The sequence below is a fragment of the Babylonia areolata genome, chromosome 2 (assembly GCF_041734735.1).
Source record: "Babylonia areolata isolate BAREFJ2019XMU chromosome 2, ASM4173473v1, whole genome shotgun sequence".
NCBI lineage: Eukaryota > Metazoa > Mollusca > Gastropoda > Neogastropoda > Buccinidae > Babylonia > Babylonia areolata.
Window position 1 is genome coordinate 17,935,457 of NC_134877.1, and position 13,547 is coordinate 17,949,003.

The following is a 13,547-nucleotide window of genomic DNA, read 5'->3' on the forward strand; positions in this document are numbered from 1 at the left end:
CACACACACACACACACACACACACACACACACACTGACGGTCTGACACACAACGTCAGTGTACACGTCACACACACACACACACACACACACACACACACACTGACGGTCTGACACACAACGTACGTCACACACACACACACCGGCACACACACACACACACACACACACACACACACACACACACACACACACACACACACACACACATTTTGCGCTAGCACGACAGACAGATTGATAACAGATTTGCAGAAAAGCAGATGAGGGAACGGCGGCAAGATAAAGAGATGGTCTGATATAATTATTCCACAATGATGTACGAGGCCGGTCCATCAGTGTCAAATGATACGGAAATTCAAGTTTGTGACAGGATTGAACTGACAAAAGCCGAAAAATCGCTATTTCATCAATAATAATAATAATATAATAATAATAATAATAATAATAATAATTGTGAGTGACTTCCAAAGAAGCAGCGATGCTTCGACCAAAAAAAATGCCAAAAAGACAGCCCAGACGAAGCTTGCTGCAGCAGCGAAAATGGCTAAGTGTGCCGGCAACACTGACCACGAAGTGGAAAATCAAAATGTCAGCGTGTGAAGGGAAGGTGCATTACGAAGGAAAATCGAATGGGTGTCGATCGGAAAACAATAGAGGGTCAGGAGCAAGAATGGCTATGTTGTGTGATGAGGTTTAGCAGACGCAAGTTACCCCGGAAGTCCTACACCAAGGGGAGGTTCCTCGCGCTAGCCTAGCGGAAGTGGCGCACTGAAAAACAAGGTCACCAGCGTTCTGGCCACAGCTGTGCGACAACTTTCATTAACCAACAACGACGTCTGTACCACCGAACGTGACAACCACCCACCGGACTCGACCACCACATCTGAATTCGACAACGGTTAGTAGTAGTAGGCGTTTGGGGGTAGGCGTATTTTACAAGTTTGCAAGGCTCCTGACATTGCTTGTCCTTACTGTGGACTATCTGTGAGAATGTTGGATCCGCTTCCGAACTTGCTTTGACGTGCGACGAGTGTGCTTACAAAATGAACTAAAATTGAAAAGAAAGAAAATGAATTGAACGGCAAGCAGAATTTAGAAGGTTCTGTAGTACAACAGTTTTAAAAAGGCCTTAGATTCAGGGAATGGTTGCTCTCAGACAAGTTTTGCGGGAAAGTGGTTGGTTTTTTGTTGTTTGTTTTTTTTTGTTTTTTGTTTTTTTTCATATAAATCAGCAGTAAGCCACTTGCATGCGTGGCTGCGAATGGCGTGTATTCATAATATTTTGGTTGGGGGTAATATCAAATTTTAACATCCTAAATTCTGGGAGCTGTATCAGTGTATGCAGGGTATATTTCGTGTATACATATTGCAATGCAATAACATAAATAACAATCATTTTACCTTTGTCATCCACCCTGAGTAGGGAAATTGTGGTGTAAATTGCCACTAAAACCGCCCTCATAACCCCATTCTACTAACCTGATAACAACATTATACGCATTCCTATATAGCAGCCAAAATAGCAATTATATACAAGAAAGCATGTGATTTAGTTATCAGGTTTTCAGCATTGCAGAATAAATTTTGGTGATGACAATTTTCCATGTTCATCATATTACATCATAACACAGCAAACAATAGCACATTGTCTTTCCACATGCTCACACACACACACACACACACACACACACACACACACACATAACACACACACATACATACATACATACATACACATATTCAACATCAGTTTTGGGGGGTATATGGAGGCACGTCATCATGGGGTGGCAATAAGGGGTTGTTTTTCCAGACCCATAAATTTTCAAAATGACCTTGATTTTGTGATGAAATGGTCAAATGACCTTTGGTGTCCTGAACCAAACCTAAACTCTGTACCAGTTTCTACTGGCAAGATTGTACTTTTGGTACATTGACAATAGAGCTAAGAACAACAATGTGTGCAGTTTTCCAAATGTATCCAGGTGATGTGAACAACGTCTGAAAATGCAAAGTTCTGTGAAAAATGCAACTAATATTGGATGATCAAGATATTTATTTTTTTTAAATTTGTTTGGTCTGAAAATGCAAAGTTCTGTGAAAAATGCAACTAATATTGGAGAATCAAGATATTTAACAGATCTGTTTGCTTTATAATATCAGATGAATTCAAGTGATTATGAAATAAAACGTGCAAAGATCAAGCCAGGATGGCAGACTGCGCTGTGGTGCTTCCACAGTGCCTGATGAGGATGAATGAATAGATAAACAAATAGATAAATGAATTAATAAAATTTTTTTAATGCATAAAGAAGAAAAATGAGTTCCGGATCTAAATTCACAACTGCCCAATATTATATTTTTAAAGGAAATATTTTAGATTCATTGAACCAGGGACTGATTATTTCATAATTAAAACAGAATGGAAGAATATACAGGGAAAAATTTTAAGAATAGTTCTATGTGCTGAATTGACTTTCTATACCAAATAATAAACAACAGGATTTTTTGTCAAACACTGAACAGCCAATCCTGCAATTGTGTTAATCTATTGCTGAACACAGTTGGGTCAGTGTAGATTCAAATTTTGAAGTTTTCCTTCAGAATGAATAAAAAAAATTATGCTGTTTGGCCTGCTTGCACAAGTTGCAGGAAATCGCACAGAGGCACATGATAAAACCAAAAATCCATGTCTAATTGTCCATGTGAGAGAACAAAGCTGCATGCATGTTTGAACAACACATGATATAATGTTATGATATTTCCTGCCCATAAATATTGCGGAGCAACAGGAACATTGCACTCAGCTTAAAGATGAGACTGATGTGCTCCTTGGTCATTTCAGCATTCCTGAATGCCTGAGTCAGCTGTCTTATTCAGCTGACATGGAGAAGAAGATACAGGCCACAGAGATGAGATGCTTCCAAAAATTCCTTGTCATCGCTCACAGGGATCACATCACTGGAACACTGAGTCAGGCAGACCATCGGATCCTATGAAAATCTCCTGACCACAGTCAGCAAATGCAAAGTGAAGTGGTATGGGCACATCTCACAATGAGCAGAACTTGCCAAGACAGTCCTGCAAGGCAAACAGAAAAAGAGTTATGAGAACAGTATCCCAGAATGGACAGGCCTGAAACAGAGCGATGAGCTGAAATGAATGAGGAACAGGGAGAAATAGAACTCAGTCGTTGTGTGGTGCCACAACAGTCGGAGACTATGGGATAAATCAGAACTAGAAGTAGAAGAGGAAGAAGAAGCTAATGCAGATGGCATATTCATTGTAATGTAAATAGATTATGTGTTTGTTTGATAGATGGATATTATTTTCAAAAATTCAATCGTTTTCAATTTCAGCGCGGAGCAGAATGTCTTGACAGGGCACGGCACCCACTGTCACTGACCACAGTGTGAGTATTTTTCACTGTGCACATTTATGTACAGTTCAGCTTTGTGATACTGGAGTCTGACAGGTAGTGGGGCATAAGTGCTGGCTTGATTGGACTCTCACTGTCTCTCTGTCCCATTCTCTGTCTTGCTTCTCTCTCTCTCTCTCTCTCTCTCTCTCTCTCTCTCTCTCTCTCTCTCTCTCTCTCTCTCTCTTTCTCCCTCTCTTTCACTTAATTTGATATTGATTTTCCTGTGTCAGCAAGGCATGCTAACTTTTCACAATGTAGCTGAATACCATTATCTGATATTGTACCATTTTTAGGAAGTCAAATGCATATATATATATATCATTATATGACATTATGAGTATTAATATTATGACATTTAATGTGGGACGAATCAAAACTGAAATCAAAAGAAACTTCAATATTCCATTCTCAGAAACAAGCAAAGGCTATGATTGCTATGTTGTTGTTGTTGTTGTTTTTTTTAAGTAATAACTTTGCATACCCATTATCACAATATACAATCAAGTCACAATTTCATAATCAGATGTCAGCAAAAGAACAATGTGTACATGTTCAAAAGAAAACCAGGAATTATACAGTGTGTATAACATACATGTACACACACAAAAAAAGGATACAGCTCAAAGTGTCCAATGGCAAAAATGATTATAAGCAAAAGCATGTCTGCACAGGAACAAAATCAGCACTTTTTTCCTGTATATTATGAATATGTACTGTCACTTAGTTTGTTGTTGTTGGTTCTTTTTTTTTTTGGGGGGGGGGGGGGGGGGTTCAAATTGAATTTATGGCTCAAATGTGTTGAATTTACACACAACTACTGAACTAGTCAGTGTAATAAAACAGTGTTTCGGTTCTGTATGTGTGTTTTTGCCTCCTACCCCAAACCCTATGACTGCACACATGAAAACATACAGATGGCCTCAAAACTACCTGGAGGATATCAAGGACTGGTTTCCAGAAAAGGCCTACTTCCTCCAGTGTGCTTCTGTGAAGTTCCCTTTGACGTTACCACCTGTGCAGGAGAGTCCCTGTTGATGAGGCAGCCTCCTGCTTATCATTCAGGTACTTATCATTTTGTGATTTTCAAACTCCTTTTTTTTCTTCTTTTTTTTTTAATATAGAATTAATAATAATAATAATAATAATAATAAAGGTGAATGAATAAACTCTTACTGTCTTTTGATTTTTACAAGGATACTGTATGCTCACTTAGGGATTTTATTCACTGGTTACATCTAAATCACTTGTGTTATGTGCTTTTTTGTTTGAGTGCCATGTGTTCTGTTTTTGCTTTTATGTGATGAGTAACCTGTTTCAACAAGCTAGGCTCAATTTCTTTGTAATTTCAGATCCTGTAAATGTAATAATGTGTATATAAATAGAAGATGCAGACATTGGATGTGATTACAGAACACATCTTTCTCTTATTTTTATGAAATTGCAGTTAAGTGAAATAGTTAAACCAGGCATTTTGGAAAATCATTACGTCATTTTTAAAGGACAAGACATACACTGAAGAAAGTAAAGAAGAGATTGAAAAGTTTAAAGAAGAGTCTAAGTCCATATTTTATATACCAGAGATACTATTGACACTGTTCCTGAATTTGATTTGCAGCTTTCTGTTTCTGACGATGTTTTTAAACATTTTTTTTAATGATGTCAAAAGCAATATCTTCTGCTGCTTTGGAAAAGAGGAAAACAGATGAAGAAGAAGAAAGATAAAAGATTTATCGATATTACTAAGATGATAAGCAGTTGACAAAAAGCTTTGTTATTTTTGGAGTTGATTGACATACATACATACATACTGATGCTACATTTTTACTTAGTTTTTGCTTTTGTTGACAAAATAGTAATTATATCAATGCTAAAAGAACAAAACTTATTCTCCTTTGAGAGTAAACATAAACTAGATCATGATTAATTGACGATACAACTGAAACTGTCAAGTAAAACATATTTTGCTTTAACTTTTATGCAGATTATTTTCATGTACAGATTTCCCATCAAAGTGGCTAAATTACATAAAGAATACTTTGATTAACTGTGGTTATGATTGTGTTTCATTCAGTCATGGAGAAAATCAGTTCAAGAGAGTATTAAATGTCTGTTTTGTAGAAGCATCAAACTTACTCTTGGGGGTGAATTTCATTTTATTTTAGAATATCCTGAAAATATCATTCAAAAATTTATTTTGTGCTGGGAAGTAAACACAATTCAATTTATGAAACTTGGGAGGGGTATGCAGCTTTCACAGTTCCAGTTTCATCTGGAACATATTTGTCATTATGTTGAAGTTTGATTTGTTTTGTTATAAATGACTATTATTAGTGTGTGCACACACATGCAGGGATGTGTGTATGTTCTGCTTGTTTCAGTTGACATTGTTGGACTGAAGTTGTCATTCAACGTGTATGCATTGTTATTCCATCCTCCACACCCCAAAAGGGGCAGAAGAATTAAATTTCTTTTAATCTTTGAAGTACATGCAGGACACTCGGACACACTCAGATACACAAATGTGTAAGCATGCACATGTAGATAATTATGGTACCTGCATGCATGACAAAAATGCATATATGCACACATGAAATAATAAATGGACATCATAAACATATGCAATTGGATTCGGATTCATATTTTGATTGTGTTTGAAGAGAAAGGGATATAGAGGGGGGGGGGGGGGGGGGGGGGGGGGGGGGTTCAAGGCTTGCAGACAGACTGAAACACAGAGCCAGAAGAAGAGAGAATTTAGTACAAAATCATTTGGAGGTATTTGCAAATTTCTTTCATAAAATGAGAATATGCATTTTTTTTTTAACTTACTTTATGGTGTGGTCTTGCACAGAAGATTGAATCTTGTTCCAAAGCAAACCACCAGAATAGGCCGATGTGTGTGTGCGGGGAGGGGTAAAAAAAAAGTGTGTTTGTGTGTGTACACAAGTGTGAACCTTCATATGTGTATACATGTTTGTGTGACAGTGTGTATGTTTATGTGTGCATGGGCCTTTTCCAGAAACGTTTGGTATTTTTAACCTTGATGAAATAGACTTGTGAAGTATTGGAATCTGCTACAATGAGACACATACTCTGTGACATACAAACAGGGTGACATTTATAACTGCCGTTGAAACACAATGATGAGATACAGACTAGTATTAGTAGTAACATACGGACATGACAAATAAAGACTGTGACATATTGACACGGTGACATTCCAAACAGTGACATATAGACACTATAACACATGGAGAAGGTGACTCATAGACATTGTGACATGCAGGACACATTTTTTTCTGTCTTGCTTTCTCTCAGTGATACTCCTTCTCCTCGTCCTCCTCCTCCTCCTACTACTACTACTATTGCTGCTGCTACTGCTGCAAAAAAAACAGCAATACATCAGTCGCTCAGTCAACCAATCATCCAAACCACCAACCAATCAGCCAGCTGTCAACCAACCAACTGACCAATCAATCAGTCACTAAGTCCATCAGTCTTTCAGTCAGTCAGTCAGCCATCTAATCAGTCAACCAATCTTTTCAACAGGCACAGAGGGGCTCCACCACATTGACGTATTCATCCTCTTCTGGTCGGTGGCAAAGGTCGCTGATGGTGCTAAAGGCAGTCAGGGCAGTGCCATGGTGTCAGTGCTACACAACAAGGGCATGCTGCTTGTCATCATACAACGCTGCGACCAGAACAGCATGCGGGACATGGCACTGGCTGTCACAGACCGGGTTGCGGTAACCAAGTCAAGAACTGTGGAGGGATTGGAGCAGCGGTGGATGGTGGTGTGTGTCCACCGTGAAGTCCAGCGCTGCTCCGTTCAATTTCAAGGGCACTGAGCCACCTCCCGATGCATGTCTTAGCTCGTTTGGATCCACTAATTGTTGGTCACTGCACAACATTTCCTGCACCCCAGGAATGTTACATATACCAGAACTGCGTGCGGGACACGGCACTGGATCTCACAGACCGGGTCGCGGTCACCTGGTCTTATTTGGATCTGCTAATTGTTGGTCACTGCACAACAGTTCCTGCACCCCATGAATTATATAAACACACACACACACACACACAGAGTTAAACAGAGGAGGTTGGGCCCCGCCTTCCTGTTCTGAGCCCTAGACACAATGGATGCAAATTTACTGCCTCAGTGGCCGCAGAGGCTTTGGGATCTTTCTCTCTAACTTACATTTGATGAATGTATGATTGACATTATGCAGTTATTAAAATATTGAATATGATTGAAATAGTGGATATTCATTCCATATAGTTATTCTGTTGAAATCGCTTTGTGTGAAATTTCCATTGGTGTCTAGGAAAATGTTATGCAATGAACTCCCATGTGAATCTTGTTGCTTTTATTCCATGACTTATTTCCACTTTTTACATCCCCAGTGTAAAAATGCCTTGTTAGATATTTTGAGACGCTTGTTTGAAATGTGCACATAATTGATTGTTTGCCATGAATATCTGCTTCCAGAACAAATTGTTAGTATTCTTATTTAAAGCAAATCTAGGACCATATGTTTCTACTTTACTGGAAAATGATGCCAGTCCGTAACATTTGCCTATTTCTGATTTGTTATCTTATATTTTCAATTTCAAATGAGTTTTAGTGCCTGTGTGTATACTTCTTTTGCCCCTAAATTCATAATGTTTTGGGTTTGTTTTTTTCTGATTTTGTGTTTTTGAATGAAGCTGTGAGTTTGACACTCTTGAAAATCAAAATGTGTGGCATGTTAGCAGCTGCAAGTTACATTACTTCACTTTTTCTTTCATTTCTTTTCTTTCTTTTTTTTTTTTTTTTTTTTTTTTTTTTTACATATTGTAAAATCCAGAATGGTGTATGGATGGAGCAGGGGATTAAAGAGATGGTAGGGTGATGGATTCTCTTGCTGGCAGAGACACTGAGAGCCCTTTCAGTGGTTTTAATGCAGGAAAACTTTGAATGTGGGACACAAATAAGTAAATGTCAGAACACTAACACTCCAACAGTAAAATATCAGTAATTAGATTAGCATCCATACTGATGTCAACACACGTTTACTATATGAATGGCATTTATGTTAATGGCTGGTAGCCTGAATGGTAACATAAGTCACTGCACGATACAGTGATTGGAAGGAACTAGCTTATGTCATTACATTGTATGACCACTTGGAGGGGAATCTAACTGAATTGACTTGGAAAGTTATCCAGTGAACATAAGAGCCACACAGCTGACTATGGCCTCTTTCCTTCTTCTTCTTCTTCTGCATTCACTCATATGCACATGAGTGGGCTTTTACGTGTATGACCGTTTTTACCCCGCCATGTAGGCAGCCATACTCCGTTTTCGGGGGTGTGCATTCTGGGTATGTTCTTGTTTCCATAACCCACCGATCGCTGACATGGATTACAGGATCTTTAACGTGCGTATTTGATCTTTTGCTTGCATATACACACGAAGGGGGTTCAGGCACTAGCAGGTCTGCACATATGTTGACCTGGGAGATCGTAAAAATCTCTACCCTTTACCCACCAGGCGCCGTCACTGTGATTCGAACCCGGGACCCTCAGATTGACAGTCCAACGCTTTAACCACTCAGCTATTGCGCCCGTCTGGCCTCTTTCCAATTCTGATTATTCTGCTCAGTTGAGAGTTGGTGTGTATAGCATGTAGCAGACGGCTTCTCCTACTGGTTCGGGAGGCATCATTTTTTAAATTCTAAACTGATCTGTCCTTTTGATCTCACCTCGCGGTATAACACATGAAAAATTGCACAACATCATCCCTGAAATATTCTAGTATATATCAAACATGTTTCTGACAGGTGGCAACAGCAAAGATTACTGCTCTCGACACTTTATGCCACTGACTACGATGTTTGAATAGAAAAACAGCCAGTAATAACAGCACCACATGTCAACCCCATGGTAATTTAGATCAGAAAGCAACGAAGACTCTGCTCTGTGTGTGGAAGTTTAATATGTTCTATTCAATCTTTCCCTCTTTCAGAAATTGAATATACATATGTGTTGTTTTTATTTGTTTTTTTTATGTAAATAAGGATGTTGTAACTACATGTTTATTTATTATTATTTATTTATTATTGATATTAAATAATATTATATTTATATTATTTATTATTATAATTATTTATTTAACTACATGTTTATTTATTATTATTATTTATTACTTTTTTTTTCTTCTTTTTTATTTGTATGCTTATAGTTGACTTCATCAAGTTTTTGCACCTTATACATATTATTAGTAGTAGTAGTAGTACTTTTTATGTATTTATCTATTATTTATTTACTTTTTTTTTTCTTTCTTTTTTCTCAAAGCCTGACTAAGCATGTTGGGTTACGCTGCTGGTCAGGCATCTGCTTGGCAGATATGGTGTAGCGTATATGGATTTGTCCGAACGTAGTGACGCCTCCTTGAGCTACTGAAACTGAAACTGACTACTGGTCTAAACATGACCAAGCCCTACACTGTGAAGAATGTATATTTTTGAATAAAAAGTAGCCAAGAATTCAGTTGTGTCTGATTGGTTCAACATGAAAACATACATCTTTTGACTTTGCTGTCATTATGTGCTTCTAGAGTATGAGCGACTGGGAACACTACATCGTGTACGTGCATTATGATTTCCTTTTCGAAATCTGCCCAATTTTGCAAGAATTGACAGATTCATTGTTTTAAATGATCCTGCAGAAGCAGCTGGCAGTTTTTTCTTACATGCATGCACACACCCATACACATGTGTGCGTGCACACGCACACACCACCTAGAATTATTTTGACACTTGGCACACATAAGGTATAGGGAATGTCACACCACATCTGCTTTCCAAAGGTCTTCAAAGTCTATGTGCCCTTAGGTCTATGCCCACCACCCCAAAACCTTCAAGAAAGAGGAAGGTCTATATTCTCCAGGTCCATTTTAACTACCGTGTTTCATGATAATGCTGTTTTGGGTTGTGGCCAGTAGTAGTCACTGGTCAAAACCAATGAAAAAATACAAATAATACATAAATTGTACTGATGATGCAAAATGATTTTAATAACACAAGCTGCTTATTTTTAGGTACTGGTCAGCATCATGGTCTTATAAATAGTGAACCGACCGAATGACCACGCAGCTGAGGTCGGTCAAGCAGCTGCCGTGTCTGTGGGGTTTTTTTTTTTTTGTTTTTTTGTTGTGTTTTTGTTGTTGTTGTTTTGTTTTTCGTTTTGTTGTTGTTTTTTTGTAGCATTTGTTTATTTCATCACCATCACCAACATTCTCCAAGTAAAAATAGCCAGCAAATTAACTTTTGTTGATAGTGGCTACTCAGCTAGAAGAAGAAGAGAATGAAGACAAATGTACAATCTATACCACAAAAGGACGTCCGCAGTTTAAACTTACCTGCAATATGAAATAGCGTGCAATGTTTAAAAAGGGGAAGGGGACAGCGAATAATTAACACTCGATTATTCAAACTTTGCATACTAAGGGAAATAACTAATGACAGAACGTGTGTTTCGAAGAACGGTATTGAGTCCCTTTGATTGGTTCCAAGCCGGAAATCGGCTGGGACAACATGATTTGGAATGGATTCCTCTTATGTAATATATGATATGTATAATATATATATATAATTATAGACCCTATAAATCTTTTTCTAGCCACATTGACTTTCAGCACATGACTAAATCTTGCGAAAATTGATAAATTCCTTCCTTTCAGTTGAATTATAAAATAATAGGTCTAGAGATAACTCATAAATGTTTTATTGTAAAAGGCCATCAGGCCATTACAATGTCGAATGCCTTTCATGCATACTTCGTTCAACAAACACGCCATTGCACAATCACTAATTGAAACTCACGCACGTACGCACACATGCGCACACACATACGTGCGCTCATTCGATCAGTTTTTAACCGCGCATGAAAACGCTCAATTTTGAAAGACCAAAAAGGCAAACGCCTTTTTCAGTGAGCAAATCAACTTAATCATGTACGTTCGGTGTCTTGAATTTGAGTGAGAGTGAGAAGGCGAGAGTTGGGGGGGGGGGGGGGGGGGGGGTTAGAGACAGAACAGAAAGTGGAGTTAAGGGAGGGGACAAAAAAATATTCATGGTAGTTTTCACGCACGCGCGCGCGCGCACACACACATACACACACAGGAACACACGTACGCGGCGCGCGCGCTGTACAACAGGATGGAAAAAACACACAGGTGCAATGTTAATGCAAAATAACTTTTATTTTTTAAGTTTCAGTACAAAAATATTGCGACCAGAAGACTGATAAACAAGGGAATCAAATTGAGACGCATCCACATGACGTTCAGATAGGAACAAAATATCACAAAGCAAAATGGGTAACAACAACAGCAAAACGAAATACTGGTGAATGATTTAAAACATCGAACACAGCAGCAGACTATATTGCTACATGGTGAAAAACATTTTTCATCTCGACAAAAAAAGTTAACACAACAATTAACTATGCATTCACAAACAAAAAAAAAGTGATAGATATTCTATCATCTGGTGGTTAATCCAAGCTGTCATTTGATTGTCTGTTGCGTTCTCAGCAAACAATTGAGCAGAGGAGTAGAAGTCTCCTTCTTCTGACTTGAACACACAAGGTCAACAGTTTAAAATGAATAGCCAATTATCTAGACAAGACATCCAATACACAAATATACTACACATTCCCGTACGTTTATCAATAATGTTAATATAGACAAGACATACAAACAGAATAATAAACTATTCCCAAACATAGCTCAATTATTTTCACCTAGACAAGGCTTCCAAACACAACAGAAAACTATGCATGCCAATAACGGTGGTTTTGTGTGTGTGTGTGTGTTTTTTTTTTTGTTTTTTGTTTTGTTTTTTTTCTTCATCCAAACGAGACATCCTTACAAAACGGTATACTATACATTACCACAAACAGAAAAAAAAAATCCATCTGGACAAGACATTCAACATGATAATAAGCTATGTTGCCAAATGTTTTTTTTTTAAATAGATGAATTTCATCTATGCAATGCCACCAGATATGTGTAAATGATTTACATCTGGAGAATCCAGAAAAAAAAAAAACGTCCAAAGTCATACAACAGCAATCACAGAACAGACAAATCGAAAAATAACCATTTTTTCAGTTGCGTGTGTGTGTGTGTGTGAGGAGTGAATATGATAAGAACAGAACACGAATTTATACAAAGAAAGAGGAACACAACAATTATACCATAACATCAAAAAGTTGACTGCTTACGACTGAGCATGTGTAAGCTTTGTGCATTTTTTCAATGATTCCAAAACATACTGTACATCTAGCAGATAAAACCGTGAAAACATTTCTGCCAGAAACACATGAACAAAAATACACGGCTTTACTAATATTGCCCAAATCACAGATTTTTTTCTTTTCTTTCAATAAACATTTAAGATAAGATAAGAATAACTTTATTATCTCCAACTGGAGAAATTTGGTCAGGTGCATCATCACAACATAGACAAGTAAACAACATGGGGACCATAACTGTAAAAGTCAACAACAGCTTTTACGAATATTACGAAGATACAAATGTAAAAAATATCTTATACACCGTTTCATACATACATCCACACACTGCAGGTAATAACTAGTATTCTTAATGTAAAAACAGAAAGAATTAAGAAACATTTGAATATAATTATAAACATAGCCTACTATACTGCACATTGATTATAATAGACAGATAAGATAAGAATAAAGATACGTTACGGAAAACCGCAACCAGATAATCAGCACACACCCACCCCCACCCACCCCACACACGCGGATTACTTTGCACACCAATGATGCGAAAGATGAATTGTATCAGAGGAACACACGTGTTCACTAATGTGAACAAAATCAGCAGAGGACTTAGAATAGTGATTGTCATGGTTTTGGGGGTATCTTTATCGACTAGATCTTTGCTCAACATTTCTAAAACACGCACGCGCGTAGGCCTACACACACAAATCACTATTTATATATGGCAGTGGCATCATAGCACTGTAAATTAGTTATATTAGAAACCTTGAGAGAGAAAAACAGACTGAAGATAATTATGTATATATACAATGTATGATAAAATACATGATTATTT

General features: G+C 37.7%; 1 protein-coding gene across 1 annotated transcript; it reads left to right on the forward strand.

The window, feature by feature from the left end:
• The first annotated feature begins 770 nt into the window (after nucleotides 1-770).
• LOC143298672 (uncharacterized) lies at nucleotides 771-9,978 on the forward strand. Its single transcript, XM_076611559.1, has 4 exons — nucleotides 771-898; nucleotides 3,357-3,409; nucleotides 4,333-4,480; nucleotides 6,965-9,978. Exons 3-4 carry the CDS (start codon nucleotides 4,333-4,335, stop codon nucleotides 7,261-7,263), a joined length of 447 nt encoding a protein of 148 aa, XP_076467674.1. The 5' UTR covers nucleotides 771-898; nucleotides 3,357-3,409; the 3' UTR covers nucleotides 7,264-9,978.
• Nucleotides 9,979-13,547: the final 3,569 nt, after the last annotated feature.

Coding starts and splice junctions, on each gene's coding strand:
- LOC143298672 (XM_076611559.1), top strand. CDS start 4,333: ATGGCCTCAAAACTACCTGGAGGATATCAAGGACTGGTTTCCAGAAAA. Junction 4,481..6,964: donor GCCTCCTGCTTATCATTCAG/GTACTTATCATT, acceptor TCTTTTCAACAG/GCACAGAGGGGCTCCACCAC.